The following is a 25,292-nucleotide window of genomic DNA, read 5'->3' on the forward strand; positions in this document are numbered from 1 at the left end:
TTCAGAAGTATTAACTTCCACATGTCCATAAAGTGAATTTTTTGAAATCTTTGTTTTTTTTTTCACCTTGTCCTTCATCTTTGTGAATTTGCTGAATCCTTCATGTGGATTTTGCAAGGTGGTTTCGGTTTCTGTCTCTCTCTCTCTCTCTCCCTTTCGCTCGACACTTGATTCTTCCAGCATAGAATATCATGTGTCAAAATATGGTGGCGTGATCATGCTTGCGTGACAGATCATATCTGGAGGGACTGAGGTGTAGTAAACCTGACCTTGTGGCTTGATTTTTGAAGCTGGATTTTAATAAGCATTGACACCATATAGCGTAACCTATCTTGACCGCTGTAGTTTATTCTGTTGGTACTAGTTTGATATGAGTAATGCAAGCCTGCAGCAGAATAATCTGGCACTATACTCTGCTTCAGAGTAGGAAAACCAGCATTGAAATTATGTCCCTGAATATTTTTGCAATTCTGTACTACCCAACATTTAAATGTTGGGGACTTAAAGAACTAACAGAACAACCTTGACAGCAGACTGACTTGGATTTTTGAAATTGCTAAGTTTTAAATGTCCTATTCACTGAAATCCAGACTCGTCTCACTGTCTTTAATCATAATTCATTCATTCTTAAGGTGCTACAATTATCTTCAGTACCCTCATCTTTTCTTCCTCCTACAGTCCACAGATTTTTAAACTTAAGTCTTATATCTTCTAATCACTACTACTTGTTTTCTTCTCATGCTTTCTACCTACTGGTGTCCTCTGCTGTGTCTTTGGCAATGTGGTTTGATTTCTCCAGTTTGGTCATCAAAAGGTATACCTGTGGGAATCCTTCTCGAGATGGTCTTGAGCTAAACCAGATGCAATTGGGTTTAGTCCAAAAGTTAGAATGCTTTATGTATCAGTACAAAGCGATAACCATTTTACACTGCCACTGAATCAGTGCAATTAGAATCATAGAATCCCCACAGCGTAGAAGGAGGCCATTCGGCCCATTGAGTCTGCACCGATCACAATCCCACCCAGGCCTTATCCCCATCACCCCTTGCATTTATCCTAGCTAGTTCCCCTGACACTAAGGGGCTATTTAGCATGGCCAATCCACCTAACCCGCGCATCTTTGGACTGAGAGGGGAAACTGGAGCACCCGGAGGAAACCCATGCAGACACTGGAAGAATGTGCAAACTCCACACAGTGACCCAAGCCGGGAATCGAACCCGGGTCCTGGTGTGATGAGGCAGCAATACTTGCCACTGTGCTGCCCCTGTATGAATTGCTGCTGGCCCGCCCCACACCTTAACTATTTGGGTGGTTTTCCAGTCCGAGAATGCAATAGTTGGTATGTTGCAGGTCTGGAAGAATGAAATCCGCATTGAAGAATATGTCTTTTCACTTCGGCTATGCCAAGTAAAGCCATTTTCTGGATGGATGTGATAAATAGTTTGCCATTTTCAATGATTGCTAACGTGCAGCTATCAGTAACTATTAAGTAGACAAATACAGATGCAATCAAAATAGCTGACCACAGAACCCTAGTGTGGCACAGATCCAGTGGTCATTTTAATACTTTACTATTTTTAACAACAGTTACAAGTAAAAGTGCTTGCTTGAACAGTTGCCATGTTGTGTGGAATGAAGCTGATTAGAGTTGAATACCACAACTAGATTTATTCTGGGGTGTGGCAAGATCACCTTGGATTGAAGAGAAATTTCACAGAACAGAAAATTTTATCTTTTTATTCTTTCCTGGAATGAGCGCTTTCTGGCAAGGCCAGCCTTTTGTTGCCCTCAAAGGTGGTGGTGAGCCACTGCCTTGAATTGCTGTAACCACGTGGTGTAGGTACACCCAGCATGCTGTTCGGGAGGCAGTCCCCGGACTTTGACCCAGTGGCAGTGAAGGAACGGCGATATATTTCCAATTCTGAATGGTGAGTGGCTTTGGAGGGGAATTTGCAGATGGTAGTGTTCCCATGAATCTGCTGTCTTCGTCAGTCGAGGTAGTGGAGGTGGTGGGATTGTAAGGTGCACTCAAAACAGCCTTGGTGAATTGGTGTAGTGCATCTTTTATATGGTGTACACTGCTGCCTTGGTACATTAGTGGTGGAGGGAGTGAATGTTGGAAGCTGGTGGATTAGTTGATTTTAAAACCCAGAAGAGAGAAAATTATACATGGACTGCAGATGGGAAGCTTTGGCACTTGCTGCTGTTTGATCTTGTGCATGGCCAGCTGTTGATGTGATGGCATTCTCTCTTTAGTACACTCTCAGACCAGAGGCAGAGACCACAAACTCCAGTATTTCTCCTCTTTGCACTCCGCACCTCCTCCACCATCACCATCCAATAGCCATGGCAAAACACAGCATCTGCTCCCCAACTCTGTAGCTTAGCTCTTCTCAGATCTGGTTGTTCCCTGCACACTCCATATTCTGCAGTAACCTCATTCTGCTAATTCAGTCCACCACCAAGGAACACTGGTTTTCCCAGTTGGTAATCATCTCTGTCACCACTGTACAACTTTTCCAGAGCTCAATACTGCTTTCCATCTGTGCCCGGATTCGATCCCAGCCTTGGGTGACTGTGTGGAGTTTGCACATTTTCTCTGTCTGCATGGGTTTCCTCTGGGTGCTCCAGTTTCCTCCCTCACACCAAAGGGGCTAAATTTCCCCTTATTGTCAGGCGGATCAGCAGGATAAATATGTGGAGTTATGGGATTAGTGCCTGGGTGGAATTGTAGCCAGTGCAGGCTCGATGGACTGTAGGGATTCTATGATTCTACCATGGAACAACGTACACTCAATTCCACTATGAACAAGTGAGACACACTCTTCTCCAAACTCTTGAATACTAATTTGACCCAATTATTAATTACCTTCTCTCTCATCCTGTTCACAGTTTACCCAGAGAAGGGGAAGGGGGTAGAAAGGATGTGAGGATGAGGTGAGGGAAGAGCATCCCCATTTACTTACCCCTCTTGCAGCCCATGGAGATGTAGAGGGGACATTAAGAAGAACTTTAGGCATAGAATTTGCTGCCTGGTAGAGGAAGAGACCATAAACTCTTTTTTAAAAATACCTCAATCTGCAGGTAAGCTACAAGGCTATGGGCCAGGTGCGGAAAGGTGGGATTAGAAAGGGCACCTGGGTGTCCTCAAGTTGGCATGGGCAAGATGGGCTGAATGCCTTTGTTCTGTGCTGTAACTTTTGATCTATGTGCCCCCTTTCCCCATCAGTGATTCTAACTGTTGAGTTGCTGTTGCCAGGCAAAGTAATGTTGCATTAGTAATAACACATTGGGTTTATTCCCAGTCTCTAAATAATATTGCTCTGTGAAATATATTTAGCAACATGAGGCTGTGTAATTTCCATCTGTCCATAATTTCCATTCAACCATGAACAATTTTGCTGAAAACCCCACTCTCCTGCCTGATTTTTAACAATGTCAGGAGAGTTTATTTGGTTTGGGGATACCTAAAGGTTTGCCTTTAAGAATATGCTATTTAGATTTTTAGTTGGCTTGAATCAAACTAGCTGTTGCTTCTATGTCAAATTCACAATTTAATGACAACATGAGCAAAATACTGCAGCTGCTGGAAATCTGATATAAAAGCAGAAAATGTTGGAAATATCCAGCGGGTTAGGCAACATCTGTAGATACAATACTTTTCACTGTATACTAATACATGTGACAAATAAAATCAAAGTAGAGAGAAGTGGAGTTAATGGGCAGAATTTAATAGTCATACTGGCTGGAAATCTAGTGGCAACTCCATCATGGCCGTTTTTGGGAGACCCGAAGGGACTTGATCCCTACTGGGCGCTTGCATGTTAGGCTTCCTGGCTGCCATGAGGGGAATTTCCCTGGAAATCCTGATACAGGATGGATAACCTGTCCCTTAGAGCTAATGGCTAATCAAAGTCCAGTAGCTTGGGGAGATGTTGGGAGCAGGTACGATTGCGGCATTTAAGGGGCAAGCAGACGACTACGTGAATAGGGTAGGAATGGAAGGATACGGACTCCGTAAGTGCATACGGTTTTAGTTTAGGCAGGCATCATGATCGGCGCAGGATTGGAGGGGCAAAGGGCTTGTTCCTATACTGTACTGTCCTTTGTTCTAATACTGACAATGCCACCAGGTGTGGGCTCTACCGGCACTCCAGTGGCAGCCAAGACCAGCGATGGCACATCAGGAAAAAGTTCAGTGGGAGGGTTTGCTGGGACTAAACAAGGAGGCCTCTGGAATGGGAGTTGCTTTAAAGGGCATAGGGGTGGGTTTTACTTTGTTGTCCAATGTCTGACAAAAAGGACCCTCCCCCCAGGCTGACTACAGGTTCTCTGGTTTTCCTGGCGGTATGCCTCCATGGTGTTACCCTAGCCCGGAGGTTCAATACCTGCAGCAGCAGGCCCTTCCCACTCAATCACATGGCTCTGCCACCCACCCCCTGCCTCCATAGGGAGCATGAAATTCAACCCCACATTTTGGGTTCATGATCCTTTGCAGAAATTAGGAAATAGAGCAATCTTCTGATGAAGGATCATCATGGACCCAAAACATTTAACTCTATTTATCTCCACAGATGCTGTTTGACCTGCTGAGTATTTGCAGCATCTTGTTTCTATATCGTTATCTGTGTGATGGGAATAAATGCATCAAAATGATTTGAAAACTCTTCTGCTCTAAGGCGTCTCTGGGGATATTGTATGCTAACTTTCTGATTTGTATAATTATCCTGTGAAGCTAATGATGAAATTTATTCTTGCAAAAAGTTGATTTGCTGTTTCTAATGTGTGAGCCCCCCCGTGTTACTGTAAACTGGCATTGCTGACACTGATGTTGGACCTGAGTTGGCTGCCGTGCAGGCTTTTGATTTTTGGTGCTTTCTGTTCAGTCCTTTTATAGAGGCTTTTACAAGGTCAGAATCCAGATTGTTGGGCAGAATGGTAATACAGATTGAAAGAACATGTCTATTGTTTAACCCAGCTTAATTCAGTCACAATTTTCAATTACAGCGGAGAAGCTGGATTGGTTTAACCTTTCCTAATTTGGTATAATCCATTGTAAGACAGACACGCAATGATTCTGGCAAAAACCTGTTGGATCAAAAAACCCGTTCCTTTGCTGAAAATCCTTTGATTTTTAGCCCACAAAATTGTCCACCTTTTTGAAAATCTGCCCGCTTTTGGGTGTTGCTAATTTTGGGGTTGGGCGGTTCGGGTCAGGTTAAAGGTCGCTCTGAGCGCACAGAAGCATGGGAAAAGGTAGACAAAAGGGCGGCATGGTGGCACAGTGGTTATCACTTCGTCTCACAACACCAGGGACCCGGATTCGATTCCTGGCTTGGGTCAATGTCTCTGCGGAGTCTGTACTTTTTCCGTCAGCGTGGGTTTCCTCCGGGTGCTCTGGTTTCTTCCCACGGTCCAACAGATGTGCAGGTTAGGTGCATTGGCCATGCTAAATTCTCCCTCAGTGTACCCGAACAGGTGCCGGAGTGTGGCGACTAGGGGATTTTCACAGCAATTTCATTGCCTACTTGTGACAAATTTTAAACAAAGCTAGTGTTAATGCAACACCTAGCCCACAATAAGTTAGTTTACTAAAACAATATTGGACATCACTGGTTTTCAGATAGCCAGATTTGAGACCATACCTGTAGAACCTAGCTGGGTCCAATTCAGCATAGAAACATAGAAACCCTACAGTGCAGAAGGAGGCCATTCGGCCCATCGAGTCTGCACCGACCACAATCCCACCCAGGCCCTACCCCCACATATTTTACCCGCTAATCCCTCTAACCTACGCATCCCAGGACTCTAAGGGACAATTTTTAACCTGGCCATTCAACCTAACCCGCACATCTTTGGACTGTGGGAGGAAACCGGAGCACCCGGAGGAAACCCACGCAGACACGAGGAGAATGTGCAAACTCCACACAGTGACCCGAGCCGGGAATCGAACCCGGGATCCTGGAGCTGTGAAGCAGCAGTGCTAACCACTGTGCTACTGTGCCGCCCATTGCCGCCCACTGTGCTACCGTGCCGCCCATTGTTTCAGTTACTGTTCATGACACTTAGGCTGGCAATAGATGATTGAGCTTCAGGGTGGTAAAACTTGTGGTCAAAATGTAGAGAGAATTGTGTTGCATTTTTAGAGATCAACTGTACATGTTTTATTAAATGTCCCACATTGACTCACAGAAAGGAATTACTGGGACAATAATTATGCATCTTTGTTAATGAATGACAAGTAGAAGTAAATATATTAGGAAATGGGAGTCACCATTTGTTGTCTTGCCTGCACTGCAGGTTTGATGTATTGAAGTTATTCATGTTTGCAACTGTGGCATTTTTGTTGAAATAATATACTGTGTTAATTCGCATACAAGCCATACTCTTAGCTTTTAAATGAGTGAGGCTTGTCTATGAATTGATATGGTTAAACTGCCTCTTTACAACCAGCACCCTACTGAAACGATGACTACTTTGACAATCGGGTGCAGTGAACTTCTGATTTTTGAGTCCTGAAGTTCCAAGGTCATTTCCACTTCTGAGCATTACAAGTTTGGTTTTTTTTGCCCCACTATCCATTAAGATGTGAAATCTATCACTACGTTACCCCAAACCTCTGGAATTTTTGCCGAGTGTCTTGCTGCATGCAGAGGCCTCCTGGGTGTCGAGTGTTTCACACTGATGAATGGAAGTTGAGTTGACGCAAGAGTTAATTTGAAGGCTCTTGTGTCCTCCCCCGGGGCAGCCGCAGCTCCAGTCGTCAAGTTGTGGTGGTGGGCGGGGGGGGGGGGAAGAGAGTTACGACGGGGGTGGAGGGAGAGTTACGGGGGGAGGTGGAGGGAGAGTTACGGGGGGAGGGGTGGAGAGAGAGTTATGGGGGGGGGGGGTGTTGGTGGTGGCTGGCAGCAGCTGCTTCCACTTTTCATTTCCCTCTCTGTAATTTAGTTTGGTCTAACAGAGTGAACTTGTTACAAAATATCATTAGGTTTAATGAGCTTGAAACTTGGCAAGCAGCTCCTGGATGAAACTGCCAGGAATGATTGTTTTCAGCTGGCTTATTGCAGATAATGACCATTTCTGCATCAGTGTTACCTTCCTGCAGATCTCCGATCTTTCTTTGTCCACCTTTCTGAAAATGTAGTCGGTTGATTTGGGTAGCGATAGATCTAATTTTCACTGGCTGAAATAATTTGAGAAGAATAAAAAGGTCGATGCGTGCTGATTCAGTTGGATTGAATTGTTGCCGGGAACGGTCTGGCAGTTGAGGTTCCCCCAGGACTAGCCGAGTGAAGCTGTTGAGGGCACGCATGTACTGAAGTAATGTAACGTCCACCCAGGGAATCAACTTGACTGCAAAAACAAGAATCCCAGCTTTAATCAACAAGCTTCTGGGGATAGGCTGGTTTATGCCAAACCCTATTGACTTGTACAAACCCAAGGCGATTGTACCAAAGAGTTGGCATTGAATATTCGAATGTGGGTAGTTTGGCAGTAAACTGGTGTCTTCAGCCAGAAAATATATATAACCTTACATCTCAACAGTGCTCAGTTGGGATCACTCTCCACTCTTAGTCAGTGAGATTGCTTGAACACATCATTCAAGCTAACCGTGTGGTACTGAGGGAACGTAGTATTGTCTTTGACTTGAGGCATTAAAATGGAGACCCTGCTGACTATTTAAGTGCCTGTTAAGATGACATCAGTTTGAGAAGCAGAGAATTTCCCTGATGTCCCAGCTTACAGCACCAAAAGCCAGGTTCAATTCCGGCCTCTGATCACTGTCTGTGGAATTTGCACTTTCTCACCCTTTCTGCGTGGGTTTCCTTTGGGTACTCCAGTTTCCTCCCACAGTCCAAAGATGTGCAGGTTATGTTGATTGGCCATGCTAAATTAACCCTAGTGTCAGGGATTGGCAGGGTAGATGTGTGGGGTCATGGGAATAGAGCCTGGTGGGATTGTGGTTGGTACAGACTTGCTGGGCCGAATGGCCTCCTCCTGTACTGTAGGGATTCTATGAAAAGCAGAATTTCCAGTGATTCAACACAGTAATTTTGCATACAGATACAAATTTGCTTGCATGAATCGCTGCAATCTTGAAGCAGTGCATCCTGTGATAGTTTTGGGATGTTCCCAAGAGGCAAAGTGTAAACAAAAGTTTTTTTCAGCGCATTTCCCAAGTCTAATATTGAGAGAAATTCTGTGCAATGTTTAATCCTACCATTTTCTCCATGCTTTGTAAGCCTGACAATTCAGTTAGTACCTGGTTGAAAACGTTTTTGCTATATGATCTCCTGTAAACTGATGCCCAAAGCCTATATCTATTTTTGTTGCCTTGTGGAGACTGTTTTAGTAATAATGGCATTCATATAGTGTGTGCAGCTTAAACTACAGTCTGAACTCGGCTACACATTTTGCATTTAGTGAATTTGCAACTAAATGGTAAATGCGGCCAAGGTTAGAATAATCTTGATTGAGGATCAAGAACCTCTAAGCTGCTCGTATTCTATAATCAGGCAAATAACACATGCTTGGTTGCTGTTAGTGTATATGGTGGCTAAATCTGGGCAAGTCCGATTTATGGATGTTGGAGTCAAAACTGAATGTAGTCATTGTGAGGATGACAGGATTAAAATGTTATCTGTTTAAATGAAACCATAGAACATAGAACATAGAACAGTACAGCACAGAACAGGCCCTTCGGCCCACGATGTTGTGCCGAGCTTTATCTGAAACCAAGATCAAGCTATCCCACTCCCTATCATCCTGGTGTGCTCCATGTGCCTATCCAATAACCGCTTAAATGTTCCTAAAGTGTCTAACTCCACTATCACTGCAGGCAGTCCATTCCACACCCCAACCACTCTCTGCGTAAAGAACCTACCTCTGATATCCGTCCTGTATCTCCCACCACGAACCCTATAGTTATGCCCCCTTGTAATAGCTCCATCCACCCGAGGAAATAGTCTTTGAACGTTCACTCTATCTATCCCCTTCATCATTTTATACACCTCTATTAAGTCTCCCCTCAGCCTCCTCCGCTCCAGAGAGAACAGCCCTAGCTCCCTCAACCTTTCCTCATATGACCTACCCTCCAAACCAGGCAGCATCCTGGTAAATCTCCTCTGCACTCTTTCCAGCGCTTCCACATCCTTCTTATAGTGAGGTGACCAGAACTGCACACAATATTCCAAATGTGGTCTCACCAAGGTCCTGTACAGTTGCAGCATAACCCCACGGCTCTTAAACTCCAACCCCCTGTTAATAAAAGCTAACACACTATAGGCCTTCTTCACAGCTCTATCCACTTGACTGGCAACCTTTAGAGATCTGTGGATATGGACCCCAAGATCTCTCTGTTCGTCCACAGTCTTCAGAACCCTACCTTTGACCCTGTAATCCACATTTAAATTTGTCCTACCAAAATGAATCACCTCACATTTATCAGGGTTAAACTCCATTTGCCATTTTTCAGCCCAGCTTTGCATCCTATCTATGTCTCTTTGCAGCCTACAACAGCCCTCCACCTCATCCACTACTCCACCAATCTTGGTGTCATCAGCAAATTTACTGATCCACCCTTCAGCCCCCTCCTCTAAGTCATTAATAAAAATCACAAAGAGCAGAGGACCAAGCACTGATCCCTGCAGCACACCGCTAGCAACCTGCCTCCAATCCGAAAATTTTCCATCGACCACCACCCTCTGTCTTCGGTCAGACAGCCAGTTACCTATCCAATCGGCCAACTTTCCCTCTATCCCACACCTCCTCACTTTCATCATAAGCCGACCATGGGGGACCTTATCAAACGCCTTACTAAAATCCATGTATATGACATCAACTGCCCTACCTTCATCAACACACTTAGTTACCTCCTCAAAAAATTCTATCAAATTTGTGAGGCACGACTTGCCCTTCACGAATCCGTGCTGACTATCTCGGATTAATCCGCATCTTTCTAAATGGTCGTAAATCCCATCCCTAAGGACCCTTTCCATCAATTTACCAACCACCGAAGTAAGACTAATCGGTCTATAATTACCAGGGTCATTTCTATTCCCTTTCTTAAACAGAGGAACAACATTCGCCATTCTCCAGTCCTCTGGCACCATCCCCGTGGACAGCGAGGACCCAAAGATCAAAGCCAAAGGCTCTGCAATCTCATCCCTTGCCTCCCACAGAATCCTAGGATACATTTCATCAGGCCCAGGGGACTTATCGACCTTCAGTTTATTCAAAACTGCCAAGACATCCTCCCTCCGAACATCTATTTCCTCCAGCCTATTAGCCTGTAACACCTTCTCTTCCTCAAAAACATGGCCCCTCTCCTTGGTGAACACTGAAGAAAAGTATTCATTCATCACCTCACCTATCTCTACTGACTCCATACACAAGTTCCCACTAATGTCCACTATAAAACTGTTAGTATAACTTGCAGTATTCTATGCGGCACTTTTTTTAGCTGGCTAAGATATCTCTAGATTTAGCTCAATAAATTTATTTTCCAGCGATTCCTGTTATATGGTAACAAAATGAACATCTAACCTTTTTTGGTATTCACTGGGGGAGTGGAATTTTAATCCTGTCATTCTCACAGGATATCAGGAGAATTCCTATATCCTTTAAATGCAACCATCCAGCTGGACATGCAGAAGATACCTCGGTGCACCATCAAGTATTGAACTGCTGAGGAGTTGGTTTAGCTCAGTTGGCTGGATGATACTAACAGCGTGGGTTTAATTCCCATACCAGCCGAGGTTATTAATGTAGGCCCGCCTTCTCAACCTTGTCCCTCGCCTGAGTTGTGGTGACCCTCTGTTAAATCCCCACAGCTCAGCTCTTCCAGTCATAGTCCCAGGTGCTGCTCTCCCCTATGACGACTTACTTTACTTTTTATTGAATTGCTGCATTGCACTGAGAACCTAGTTAATGTACTTTGAATCTACTGTCCAACTTGAACACTGCCAGTTCTGACCAAGGATTGAGAGCCAACAAAGCTGCTGGAATTGCATTTTTTAGGATATGAGCACATCATCCCAAGGGTCACAAGTTTGCTGGCCAGTTCTTGGAAAAGGTCTAGCACCGACCTATGTTGTCGATGCTTTCATTTGTACAAATCACAGCAGGACAAGAGTTTTGGTTCATTCCCTGATGCAATATTACTGACACTGGAAGCTTACTTGATTTATAAACAGTGAAATAATAGGAAAAATCAATTGTTTACCTATGTAGAATTTGAGGCATAGCCAAATGAGAATTTTGTTACCAAATTATTTTCAACCGACAAACTAAAAATGGATGATTTTTGCTGAAGGCATCCTACTATATTTTTAATGGTAAAAGTCTTGACTTTTTTTTGGAGGCAGGACTTGGTAGAAGATGAGATGGGCAAACAAATGATCAAATTTAGTGCCTTTCACATGTATATAAATTTGTGACCATAATATGTTCATTATCTGAAGGAAACAACATTTTTTTAGAACTTGAAACTGACATTTTTTTGGTAAGTTACGAATGCAGTTGCAGTAAATTATAACACCAAAAACTGCCGACAGTTTGTGTTGACTCGGGTAAATTCACGTGGCTTCTAGTAATTTTCACCATATAAATATCAACTCAAAGTCCAGAGGTGCTCAGCTCATTTGTGGAAATTACTGTCATCTGTTACTGAGTGAACTGCAATTTATGCACTCAAGTTTTAATCAGTTAAGGGTTACATTGTTGAATACTGAAGGCAACGGCATTAGAATGTTCAAACTCACGTCTTGAAATCCTACTTGTGACCTTGGGCCAAATGAAGTGATCGACTTGGCAAAATAAAATCTTCCATTCCGGTTAAAAGTACACTAAGAATTGTGAAGGAAAGCAAATATACTAATATTTACTGAGTTCCAAATGAATGCATGAGAGGACAGGACTGGAGTGTCCCTCAGCATACGTGTGTGTATGTGCATGGTTAGGTTTGAAAGTTGGCTGTCAACCAAAATAAAGCCTCTTCATTCAGAAGAAACCTAGTTAAACCTGAGGATTCTTTTTCTGAATGGAAGTGAATACTGTAGCTACAGGCGAAAAGCCTTCCTTCAGAATGGGAGCTACTGGATAGGCTATAGCCAGGCTAAGCCGAAGATAGATCTTAGCCCTTTCTTTTTGAGCAATGCATGAACAATCAAAGAGTCTTTTTATCTATCGTTTCTGAGGAGCATCCATTTAAAGTTCAAATTCCAACAGGCTTGGGAAGAAGGAAAACCGATAGCAGTAGGCTGGACTCTAGAGATGATAATCAACCGTCAAGGCTGAGCTGCAAACAAACCAGTGCTTTGTGCTGTGACAGCAGATAACAGGCTAACAGGCTGGGGTACTTGGTTCTGAATAGAGACCAGAGGCTTTTGGTGCAATGAAAGAGCACTACTAAGGTGGCAAGCACTGAGTGCATCTGGCATCTTGCTGCTTTCAGATCACCGTGGGGATCGCAGCGTGAAATTAACTCTGGAGAGGGCTTTAATGAAGTAACCTCTGCATTCACAGTTTCTTCTTGGTCTTTGGCTCTAACTTGTCTAAAGAATGACCAAATCAAGGCCTCTGGGAAAGAAAATGATGTCAAACAAATTTCATTATTACTAATGTTACCCTGCAACAAATGTTTTACCCGCCGGTTCAGTGTATTCTGATTTCTTGCTATCCTGGTGGGTCTGTTTTCCCTCTGCCACACCACTACCTTACACCTTTCTCACACCATCACCCCACCCCCACCCCCAAAAACAAAAACCCAATCTAACCAGTTATATTTCCAATCTGAATAAGCATTGCACATGGAGTTTTGTATCTTTTACTCTGCTTTCTTTCATTCAAATATGAATGCATGCAAATACAATGTCACTTTATCTTTAGTGCTGCTGTCCATTGTTTACATAGATACAATACTTCCAGATTTTGGTACAGCTCAAGGCTCTTAAGGGATTGCTGCACTTATGAGCACAATTCATAAGCCTTAATTTTATTGGTTGCTCCAGACACTGCACAAGGAGTGGTGTTAATAACATTTGATCGACCTTTGTCTTATTCCTGGAACCCCACATTTTGGTTTGATGCAAAAAATAAATGATTTTGGATTGAAGAAGCTACCATCCCAAAAGGATGAGCTTCCCAGTGATTATCAACACAAGTATTAGGTGGGCAGGAGGAAGGCAGGCAGAAACTTAATTCGCATCTTTAAATGTCCCTTGTGCAAAGGCAAAAAAATACATTTTCGCACATCAATTGCATTGTATATGTATTTGAGTGCAGTTGTTTATCTGCAGTGTGTTGAGGTTCCTGAGGCTAGCATTTTATAAGCACAGCTATTTCTTTTATACAAAAGACACGTGTAAGTCCATGAGCAAAAAAGAATCAGTCTTGAGTGCATAAATCAGTGAAACAGTAAGTGATAAATCATCCTCATACGGTTTAGGCAACTTAACATGGCTGACCACTTGGATTTGTTACCTGCTTGTGTACAGGGTGGGGACTCCAGAACCATTAGCTGACAAGAGAGGGAGCAAGTTCAACTCTGGGTCATATAGGAGAAGGGTCTCATTATTGGATTGGGCAACCAAGCCTAAGAAAGAGAAGTTCTATCATAAACAAATAACTTGACTGAATATTGCACCTGCAGGTACATCAAATATACTTTGGTTAGAAAACACGTTTTGGGACAATGATAGGCTACCAGCGTTACTTAACAGATGATTATTCGTAATCGCAGAATTGTTGCAGCGTAGGTAGAGGCCATTACTGTTTGCTCTGGCTTTTCCAAATGAGCAATTCAGCTAGTGCCATTTCCCCACCTTCTCCCTGTAACTCTGCCCATTCTTCCTTTCCAGATAACCATCTAATTCCCCTTGGAACGCTTCGATTGAACCTACCTCCTCCATACTCCCTGGCAGTGCATTCCGGACCCCAACCATTCACTGTAAAGCTTTTCCTCGTCGCCTTTGCTTCTTTTGCCAGTCACTCCAAATCTGTGCCCCCTCATTCAGTCCCCTCATTCTTGGTCCTTCCACCAAAGTGAATAATTTCTCCCCATCTACTCTGTCATAACTCCCTTATAATTTTGAACACCTCTATCAAATCTCTCGTCGATCTACTCCAAGGGAAACAGTTCCAACATCTCCAGTCTATCTTCACATCTGAAGTTCCGCATCCCAGGAAACATTTCTGGGATTCTGATGAAAAGTCAAAAGACTCAAGACGTTGACTCTGTTTCTCTCCTAGTGGATGCTGGCGGACCTGCTGAGTTTTTCTGGTGTCCTCTGTTCTTGTTAAGCATTCCTGGGAATTGTTTCTTCATTCTCTCCAATGCCTTCACATCCTTACTGATTTGTGGCGTCCAGAACTGGACGTGACACTGCAGCCGAGGCTGAACGTGTCCTATACAAGTTCAACACAACCATTCTGCTCCTGTACAAAATGCCCCCGCCTATAATAGAATGCTGTAAACTGCTTCCTCGCCCTGTCCAGCCACCCTCCATTACCTATGCGTGTGCGCACACACCCAGGCCTTTCTCTGCCCCACCCCACTCTAGAGTTGCACTCTTTCTTTGTATATCGTCTCATGTTCCTCCTCCCAAACTGAATCTGCCAATTTTTTTATTTTTACGTTTTCTATTTGTCTGCAAAAGTAAAGAAAATGTCTCGCCGACATGTGCTAATTTACAACCTGCAATTTCAATTTGTTCTTGTGCTACTTCACGTATGGAATATCATTAGAAATTTGACCTTATTTTAAGATATTTTAAATTTGTGTAGGGTGACTTGTTTATGTAGTCTACATAAAGACAGATCTTAGTTGACAGTACAATGCAATGAACTTTCTAATTCTTCTCTGACAGTTCAGATTTCTGATCAAGCTCACTTGTGGTGGGACGTTCTTCACATTTCACTGCTTGTGCAATTTTACAGCTGCTGTTAAAGTGATGGTGAATTATAAAGTAATCCTCCAACTGATACAGTTTAGGAGGAGTTCGGTTTAACCACACTAAAGTCTAGCAATGTTGACTCCAGTAACCGCCACCTTACCAAAAGGTGTTACAAGTTGACATTTGTATGACAAGAAATTTAAGGGCCTTCAATTTCCTATATTACCTTAATTAATGTATTTTTTTTTAGCAATTGTTTACCAAATGGGAATAAAACACAGTAAATAGGAGCTAGGGTAGACCATTTAGCCTGCTCCGCCATTCAGCCTGATCATAGCTGATCATCTATCTCTGCCATTTTCCTGCATGATCCATAAATCTTTCGATACCTTTAATATCTAGAAATCTATTGCCCTTGTGTCTCGAGTATACTCGACGACAACCTCCATAGAACTCTGGGGTAGAGAATTCCAAAGATTCACCATCCTCAAGTGAAGAAATTCCTCCTCCTCTCAGTCCTAAATGGACTGGCCTCCTATTGAGACTGTGTCCCTTCGTTCTAGAGCCCCAATCAAGGAAAACACCCTTCTTCAATCACCTTGCCTTTAAGAATTTAGTGTGCTTCAATGCTATATTCCAGTGAATATAGGCCTCCAAATGGAGGACTGTTAGGGACGGGCAATAAATGCTGGTCCAACCAGCAACGCCCACATCCCGTGAATGAAAATTAAGAGTCTCAATCTTTCCCCTTACAGCAATGCCACCATCTCGGGGTGAACCTTCATTGCATTCCCTCCATGGCAAATATCTCCTTCCATTGGTCAGGAGACCAATACTCAGTGTGCTCTCACCAAGACTCTCCACAATTGCAGCAAGGTTTCTTCACTCCTGTACTCTAATCCTTTTGCAGTAAAGGTCAACATACTATTTGCTTTCCTAGTTGCTTGCTGCATCCCTTCAGTGACTTATAAACAAAAACGTGCAGATCCCTTTGGGTATCAACACTTCCCAATCTCTCGCCATTTAAGAAATACTCAGCATTTTTGTTTTTCCTACTAAAGTAAGATAGTTTCCACTTTATAGAACCCTACAGCGCAGAAGGAGGCCATTTGGCCCATCAAGACTGCTAGTCCCTGACACTAAGGGACAATTTATCATGATCAATCAACCTAACCCGCACATATTTGGATTGTGGGAGGAAGCCAGAGCACCTGGAACAACATATTCCATCTGTTTTTTTTGCATGATCATTTGGTCTGTTTAAATCCCCTTAAGCCCTCCTTGCATCCTCCTCATAACTAACATTTCCACCTAATTTTGTCATTAGCAAATTTGGAAATATTATATTTGATACCCAAGTTCAAATCGTACATATTGTGAATAGCTGGAGCCCAAGCACTGATCTTTGTGGTGCCCCAATAGCCTGCCAACCAGAGAATCACCCGTTCATTCCTATTTTGCTTTCTGCTTGTTAACCAATTCTCAATCCATACCACTATATTACTCCAATCCCCTGTTCTCTAATTTTGCTTACTGACCCTGTGTGGACCCAGCCTTCTGAAAATCCAAATATATTGTATATATTGGTTTCCCCCTTACCTATACTACTAGTAACATCCTTAAAAACAAATAAATACATGATTTCCCTTTCATAAATCCATGTTGACTCTGCCGAACCCTACTTTATTTCCAAAGTGTCCATCTTTTATAATAGATTCTTGCATTTTCCCTACTACTGATGGGCTAAGAGGTCTATAGTTCCCAGTTTTCTCTCCCTCCTTTCTTAAATATTGTGATTACATTTGCTACCTTCCAATCTGCAGGAGCTGTTCCAGAATCTATAGGATTTTGGTAGATGACCACCAATGAATGTATCCACCATCTCTTTCAAAATTGATGATTATTATGTCCAGAGGATTTATCAACTTTCAGTCCCAGCTGTGACCTGTTTTTCTCTCCCTCTCTCTCCCTGCTCTAGATTGTTTTTTAAGCTAGTGGGCAACAGTTTATTGATTGGCCAGGTTCACCTTCTGCTAGGGAATGTTGGATGTTTTAAATGCTATTGCTTAGCTATGGATTCCCAGGGTGCACTATACCTGTATGAGATGCCTTGGAAATTTTACCTCTTCCAATGGAGTTCGAATGTCAAAACATTACAAGGACAGAAGATTATTTAGCCATTGTATCTGTGCCAACTCTTGCTAGAAAAGTCTTGAACTAATTAATTTCCCTGCACTACTCTCTCCTCATTCCTTCTTCCCCACCACCACTCATCCCTGCCTAAGCTTCTAAACTTGCTCTGCTTCAAGAGTTCCTCTTCCCTTGAGTTGCAGTGGTCTTTGCTTGTTTCCTGTGGCAAAGAATTTCTATGCTTTGAAATTTTAGTTCCATGTTTTTTAAAAAAAAATCTCTGACCTCCTGTTGCTGACTCCCAACCAGAGGAAGATAGAAACATAGAAAGAAACATAGAAAAACTACAACACAAAACAGGCCCTTCGGCCCCACAAGTTGTGCCGAACATATCCCTACCTTTTTAGGCCTACCTATAACCCTCCATCCTATTAAGTCCCATGTACTCAGCCAGGAGTCTCTTAAAAGACCCTATTGAGTTTGCCTCCTCCACCACTGACGGCAGCCGATTCCACTCGCCCACCACCCTCTGTGTGAAAAACTTCCCCCTAACATTTCCCCTGTACCTACCCCCCAGCACCTTAAACCTGTGTCCTCTCGTAGCAGCCGTTTCCACCCTGGGAAAAAGCCTCTGAGAGTCTACCCGCTCTATGCCTCTCAACATCTTATATACCTCTATTAGGTCTAGAAGATGCTTCTGTTCAGCCGATTAAAGGTCATAATTTTAAAAACTTCAATTAAATCTCCCTGGTCCCTTTTTGTCAGTGGAGGAAATAAATCACAGTATCCCAAGTTTCTCATGCCAGGTATCACCCCCGTGAATCTTCATTCGTTTTAATGCCCTTTCTGGAAAGGCTGCTTTTGCCCCATCTTTTGTCTCATCTAAATTTATCAGCACTCCCTTTGATAAGGAAGTGAGCTGCTTTATGTATCCCGTTGTTGTGGATTCTATTTTAACCACATGTGCTCAGCAGTAAGTGCGATGGGGAAATTCGCAACTGAAATGTATTTTTAAAGTGCAGAGGCGTCTGTTTTAAAAATCCTGTAATGGTGGCACTATTGTCATTAAGAGCCAACTTTTTTTAAAAATGGGCCTCTTGTGTATTTTACTCGTGTTCTCATTGATTTGCAGATGCAGATCAGGGTGCTTGAGGTAATGCCCCATTGGAATGTAAATAAATGAAGCAGGAATCTCTTTGCAATTTACTGCTTTAATATTGCAGGACTATTTGCATTAATGGCAGCAGTGTTGATTGGAGATAAGAAATAGCTCCAACTTGTTTTTCAATAGTGTGAAAAGCATTGGGGATCTTAAAATATGATTTGAGTCATTTAATCTTCCGTATCTCTACATTTGATCAGTTCCAAGCTTGCTGTCGGAGATAATCCAAAAAGGGCAGTTAAAAATATTTGTAACTGCAATACTTGTGGAAAAACCTGAAAAACTCCAGTCTATGCCAAGCTTGTGTGTCTTGAAACTGAGAACACAAGGTTTTATGTTAATGAGCATGAGTTCCATCAATCTACTGCGAAAGTCTTATCTCCAGGATTTTTGTGTGAAATTGTGTGGTCCTTCTGAGTTTCCAAAGGAACATTGATTATTTTTCTTTACATGCCTTTAGAATGAAGATGTAGAAAATATATAGTATGAAAAAGATTGTTGCATCCCTGTTAACCAAACATCCTTTAATATTGTCGACTAAATTGTTTTCTTGAAACATTGTTTTGCGAGATGGAGGCCTGGTAAATTTTATAATGAGCAGAGAACTCATTAAGTCTGCAATCTGCTTTATAAATTGTATGTGCGGAGGAGCTGAAGCATTATTAAGAGGTTTAGCACCATTCTGATTCTCCTGAAGCCTTTTCCTTTTCACACAGACTCCTTTAAGCATGTGGCCAGGGCATTTGCTGCCTTCGTTTCAACAGACAGTACCTTGCATTTATATAAAATGCTATTATTACAGTAAAATAGTCCAAGGTCCTTCACAGAAATGTTAGCAGACAACATTTGACACTGAGCTATGAGAGCTATCAGAACAGGAAAGAGGTAGGTTACAAAGTGCCACTTAGAGGTAGAGAGGTGAAGGTTGAGGGAAATTCCAGAGCTTGCAGTCTGGACAGTTGGGAGATATAGCTGCCAATGAAGGGGTGATGCAAATGGGAGATGTGCATGAGGCCTGAAATTAGAAGAGTACAGAGTGCACAGTGGTTAGTATTGCTTCCTCACAGTGCCACACACCCGGGTTCGATTCCCGGCTTGGGTCATTGTGTGGAGTCTGCACGTTTTCCGTGTCTGCGTGGGTTTCCTCCGGGTGCTCTGGTTTCCTCCCACAGTCTGAAAGTGTTAGGTGCACTGGCCATGCTAAATTCTCCCTCAGTGTACACGAACAGGTGCCAGAGTGTGGCGACTAGTGGATTTTCACAGTAACTTCACTGCAGTATTAATGTAAGCCTACTTGTGACACGAATAAAATAAACTTTAAATAAACTAACTTTAATCTTTTTGGAGTGGGTTCCAGTGATGGAGAAGGTTGGAAATGAGGATGGGCAAAGTCATAAAGGGATTTGAATATACGGATGAGGATTGTAAATTTGAGGCTTTTCACAGTGAAATTACATGCAAGTGTTGTTGATCTGTGTTGATGAGGTATTAATGGTGCCTCTGCAAATAGGGAGCCAAGATTGAGGGGGAGTCCTCAGCAATTTCAACTTTCTACTTGATCTTTCAGATGGGAAGCCATAATTTCATTAGTAATTAGCAGCTCAATTTTAATATAGGTGCATTGTAGTAAATATTTGAATTGTAATGTACGTCATTTTTATACACCATTCACGCTCCCTATGCAAGTAGCTTTTCGTTGCTGTCTTTGACTATGTTCTTCTATTTACAACTAAATAGGGAATTCAAGAGCTTGGGTATGTCATTTGTGGGAGGTGGGGGGAGGAGTAGGATGGGATGATTCTGGAGGTCAATGTCTTGAGGAATGGAAAGTTTGGAGGAGTTCTGTTGTGGGGGAGGTTGGAGATGCCTTGGGTGAGAGAGTTTAAAACCAGTTAAACATCGAAAAGAGCAAAGCCACTACCTGAGGGCCCAGCACCAACTCCACTCTCTTGCCTCTTCCTTCAGCCTGTTTCAGGCAGAATCAATTGTTTCCAATCTTAGCACCAAATTGAACTTCCAACCCCATATTACAAAAGCCTTCTCCCTCTGGTACGACTGTTGTTGAGCCCCTTATCCACCATGCTTTTGTGTCACCGCCAGACTCGGCTATTGCAGTGATACCCTGGCTGGCCTTGAGCTCATCCCAAACTCGGCTCAAATCTTACACCACACCAAGTCCCACTCACTCTGTATTCACCATCTGCAATGACTTGTGGTTCCCTCGTGCTCTGAATGCAAAATGCTCATCCTTGTGTTCAAATCCCTCCAATAAATCTGAAATAAAGGCAGGGGATGAGTTGCAATACGCAGTAAGTAAGGCGGCATCTTTGGAGAGAGAAACATAGATTTATCTCTCTCATTTTCAACCTGAAAAGTGAACCCGGTTTCTCTCTGCAGTGTATTCTCTTCATTTTCAGTGTGTGCAAGTTCTGTTTTTGCATTCCAGTGAATTCTAGTTGCCCTTCTCTTGTCACACAATTGGCAGTTTTGAGTGCAGCCTGTTAGACCCCATGCTCTGGAATTTCCTCCTTGCTCCTCCCTTTTGGATACCCCTCCTTATTTGATTCTTTGGTTCAGTATGCAATTTTTCTTTGCAACAGTGGGCTGTTTTCCTGTGTTAGATGATAGCATCTAGAATAGATTATTCTAAGGGCGGCACGGTAGCACTGCTGCTTCACAGCTCCGGGGACCTGGGTTCAATTCCCGGCTTGGGTCACTGTCTGTGTGGAGTTTGCACATTCACCTCGTGTCTGCGTGGGCTTCCTCTGGGTCCTCCGGTTTCCTCCCACAGTCCAAAGATGTGCAGGTTAGGTTGGTTGGCCATGCTAAAACTGCCCCTTAGTGTCCTGAGATGCGTAGGTTAGAGGGATTAGTGGGTAAAATATGTAAGGATGTGGGGATAGGGCCTGGGTGGGATTATGGTCGGTGCAGACTCGATGGGCCGAATGGCCTCTTTCTGTACTGTAGGGTTTCTATGATTTCTACGATTCTATTCTGGAGTGAGTCAGCTGTAAAGGTTCTGCCTCCTTTTTGGTGGTGGGGTGGAATAGTTCAATAATTTTGATATACTCCATACTTTTAAGTAGTTTGCACCAGTTTAGGAATGAACTCCAGGAAATATCATAGAATCATAGAAACCCTACAGTGCAGAAAGAGGCCATCTGGCCCATCGAGTCTGCACCGACCACAATCCCACCCAGGCCCTACCCCATATCCCTGCACATTTACCCGCTAACCCCTCGAACCTACAAATCTCAGGACACTAAGGGGCAATTTTAGCATGGCCAATCGACCTAACCCGCACATCTTTGGACTGTGGGAGGAAACCGGAGCACCCGGAGGAAACCCATGCAGACACGAGGAGAGTGTGCAAACTCCACACAGACAGTGACCCAAGCCGGGAATCGAACCCAGGTCCCTGGAGCTGTGAAACAGCAGTGCTAACCACTGTGCTACTGTGCCACAGAAATAAGCTCAATACGATTGCTTTACTTGGGTTATACATGGAAGCAAAAGGCAACTAACATGTATCAGTAATTAATTCTGACTCGGGCTCCATACCAGCAATTAGGTGTGGAGAAATGATGCTCTGGGCAAATGTTTCTTTTTACGTAGAATATTACCCCACCAAGATGAACCATTTGACCAATGAGGCCTGGTGTTTGCTCGACAGGATTCCTCTTCCATCCTATCAGTGTATTCTTTTCCTTTCACCATCATGTATTTGTCTAACTCCCCTTCAATGCTTCATTATTTTATTTTTCTCTTTCCTCTTTTCTCTCCTCTTTCTTTCTCATAACGATTGTAGAAGAGCTGTTGGATGAAACTTTGTAATCATTACCGACCAAAAGAATTTAATGCGAGAAATGTATAGTTGCAAGTGGAATGATTCTGAGAACTTTAGATTAATCAAGATGTCGTCTTTTTCCAGGCATTAAAGAACTCAAAAAGCCTTTGCTCTCTCGACTATGAAGAAGATGACGAAGATGAAGATGATCACCATATGAAGACTATTGTGTCCTCACCTTGTGACTCAAATGACCTGTTAATGAACATCATCACTCCAGGCTCCAGTCCAGTCAAAGAGCACGATTCTGCAAGATATCATGGTCCTGGGAGCAGAGATGGCTGCCATCCAAGGAATTATGGGAAAGAAGTCACTGTGAGCGAAAGTGAAGAAGATACAAGTGATTGTGAAAGCACTGAAGAAGGAATATTTCGGCTGGACTGTGGTGATCTGGATCTAGAACAGATAGAAAACAACTAAATGCTGCAACAATGTTCTAGATAAGACTGGTTGTTTTTATACTTTTTGTTGTGGTAGAGGATTACCTTTGCATAACTCATGTCCATTAAAAGAAAATTCTATTGGTTATTTTGGGCTGCTTGAAGATTTTTTGTGCAAAGCATCAGTAGTCCATGTCATGTGTGCGCAGAAGAAGGTAGAGGGTTCAGCAAATTTTATCTTGGATACACAAGGTTGCCAATGTTTCGGGTTTGAGAAACGTTTTGGACGAAGAGATTTTTCTATAAATCCATCTCTGTTGAGGATATTTTGCAACCTATTGCTTTTGACATGGTGGGAAAAGCTGACCTCTGCAAGGATGTGGATTTTTTTCTTTAAAAAAGGGCATTCTACATTAAACTAAACTATACAGGTTTAACTACAGTGGTGTCGGTGCGGGTATAGTGCTGCTTTTTGTGGGGGGGGGAAAAGTCAGTGTTTCAACAAAAAAAAATTGACGTTTTACTTTTTAAAAAAAAAAGAAAAAACTTAATGGCTTTGATAAACCCAAAATGGCCAAATGGACACAATGGACATCTCGTACTCCGGTCACAAGAATGTAATAAGCACTTGAGCTTTGGAAAGAGACTGTGATTGCTTGTTGTGATCGATTTTCCCAGGAGTCAAACCCCTCAGCAATATTAGAAGGAAGACTTATATAGTCTTTAAATCAAATAAAATGGACTTTTGCTTTGCATTTCCTTTTGTGGTGTGCCTCCTTTATTTGCTGGATTTTTCCGTATTGCTCTTTTGCTGTCTACATTCTACAGTTAAAGGAGGAACTCCACCTTGTGCAAGAAGTCTTTTTTTCCATTTTTATATACCAATGTTTTATGATGGTTCTAAAATAATGTCGGTTTGCAAACTATTTATTTTGAACCAAGTGTCTAGACTCTTAGTTCCTGAAGATATGAAAGTGAGACAAACTAAGGATGAACAATTGCCTTTAATCTTGAGTAACTCAGACATGGAGTATTGCCTTTGGGAGTACTTATTTAAATTGGGTCAAATCAATAATTGACATTTTTGATTTGGTGGAGGGAAGGATTTAAAAAGAAAATTGAATTCATTTTCCAGCATTTAGTGTTTTTTGATTCTGATTTTAACCCAAGCAGCTGGGGTCCAAGATTGCTGATGTATGTGTTAACACTCTTGCCTCTGAATTGCGAGATTGTTGATTTAAGTTTCACGACAGAGACTTGGGTGGATAATCTCGATTGGCACTTCAGTGCAGTACTGAGGAAGTGTTGTGCTGCTGCGGCCATGTCTGCTCTGTCAGACTGACTTTAAAGATTCATTCCACTTAATGCCCATTTGTTCTCCAAATTCACCTTACCTCAAATTGGGTGCCTGGCCCTTTAAATAACTAGTGCTGGGTCCCATTTGTGGTGGTACCCTTGATCTTTGAGTGATGTACAAACTCATCCCAATGCACCTGTGGGCTCCAAATTTGGGCAGGGGTCATCACAACAGCCAGTTGGACTGTGTAAAGTCAAGATATCACTAGTTCAGTTGCCTTTGTAGCGCACTGCCTGCATGGGTGCCCTCCATGAAAGAGCATGACTTGCTGTGCTGGAAGCAGCTGATGGAACAGTGCACAACCCTAGAGTGTGATGTCCTACAGGTATGAATGTTGCATCTGTGATCTCGTCCACTAGGCTTAAAACCAAGGGACAAGGTGATCCACGGCTAGTTTACTGTTTGCGGACGCTGAAACCAACTTATCTTGGTGACCATGCACATAAGTACCTTAAATTAGCCTGCAGTTGAAATTGGTCAGCTGGAGCAATTCTAAGCAAACGGTGGACTATATATAAATATGAGGAATGGAAAATAGATATCAGTACACACCCAGTTTAGAATAGCATTTCTGTGCTATTGGAGGAACAGTCTGAAATATGCTGGGCTGACCGATTATCGGGAGCAGCAGAAGATTCAAGTGTGCTCTGTTTCCTTAACACTCCAGTTAATGCACAAACATAGACCTGCGGGTGAAGAAGCATAAACTATATCCTAAACTGATCCGTAAAATCTAGATCACGTTTAACTTGAGCACAATGGCTTCAGCTGGCGATAGAGGTGTCAATGTTTGGACAGTATTACTTTACAATATCGGTCATACAGACATTAAATATTTAATCTGTGTAGTTCTTTCCCAGATCTGTGTGAATGTCAGCCGTAATTGCTTGGAGCCACTTGTTTGAGGTCACTGCATGTAACACGAGTGGATGATGAAGCCATATGTCTATTTTATCAGAAAAGGATTTGCATAAAGCAAAGCTTTGAGGTAATAGTTCCCCTTCTCTTTGTGAGGCTTTTGTGGAATATGAGCTAGGTTACTCACAACTAATCATTCCATGTGAAAGGTGTATTGAGAGAAATGTCAGTTTGACATGGTTTATCCAATAACACGAGGACAAATTGCAAAGAGAAGTAGAGATATGGGAGGAAGATTGGCCTTTCATTAACAATTTTGCTCTCTCACAGCATTTGTCTCTGAAAAGAATCTCGATTGGAAGTTAGCAAGTGTGATACTACTATTCAAGGAAGGAGAGCGAAACAGGCCAGTTGGCCTGACCTCAGTCCTATTAAGCAAGTCCTAATGCACTTAGCCTTTTATTATGAGAGAAATTGAACATGACAGGGTAGATGTGGAAAGGATGTTTCCACTTGGAGTAATAGAGCAATATTGCACGGAAATAGGTCCTTCGGCACAACTGGTCCATGCTGGCCATGGTGCCCTCCCAGCTAGTCTCAATTGCCTACATTTGGACCATATCCTTCTAATCCTTTCCCATTCATGTACTTATCCAAATGCTT

The 25,292-nt window shown here is 42.7% G+C and overlaps 1 protein-coding gene across 5 annotated transcripts in view; it reads left to right on the top strand.

Moving 5' to 3' along the window:
- LOC144500356 (protein FAM53A-like) overlaps positions 1–22,560 on the top strand; it is a 114,585-nt gene extending 92,025 nt beyond the window's left edge. For all 5 annotated transcript variants that reach the window (XM_078223148.1, XM_078223157.1, XM_078223129.1 and 2 more), the window contains exon 5: positions 22,119–22,560. In XM_078223148.1, the coding sequence (XP_078079274.1) occupies positions 22,119–22,454 (336 nt within the window). In that variant the 3' untranslated portion in view covers positions 22,455–22,560. The remainder of the gene's footprint in view (positions 1–22,118) is intronic.
- The last annotated feature ends 2,732 nt before the right edge of the window (positions 22,561–25,292 follow it).

The sequence above is a fragment of the Mustelus asterias genome, chromosome 1 (assembly GCF_964213995.1).
Source record: "Mustelus asterias chromosome 1, sMusAst1.hap1.1, whole genome shotgun sequence".
Taxonomy (NCBI): domain Eukaryota; kingdom Metazoa; phylum Chordata; class Chondrichthyes; order Carcharhiniformes; family Triakidae; genus Mustelus; species Mustelus asterias.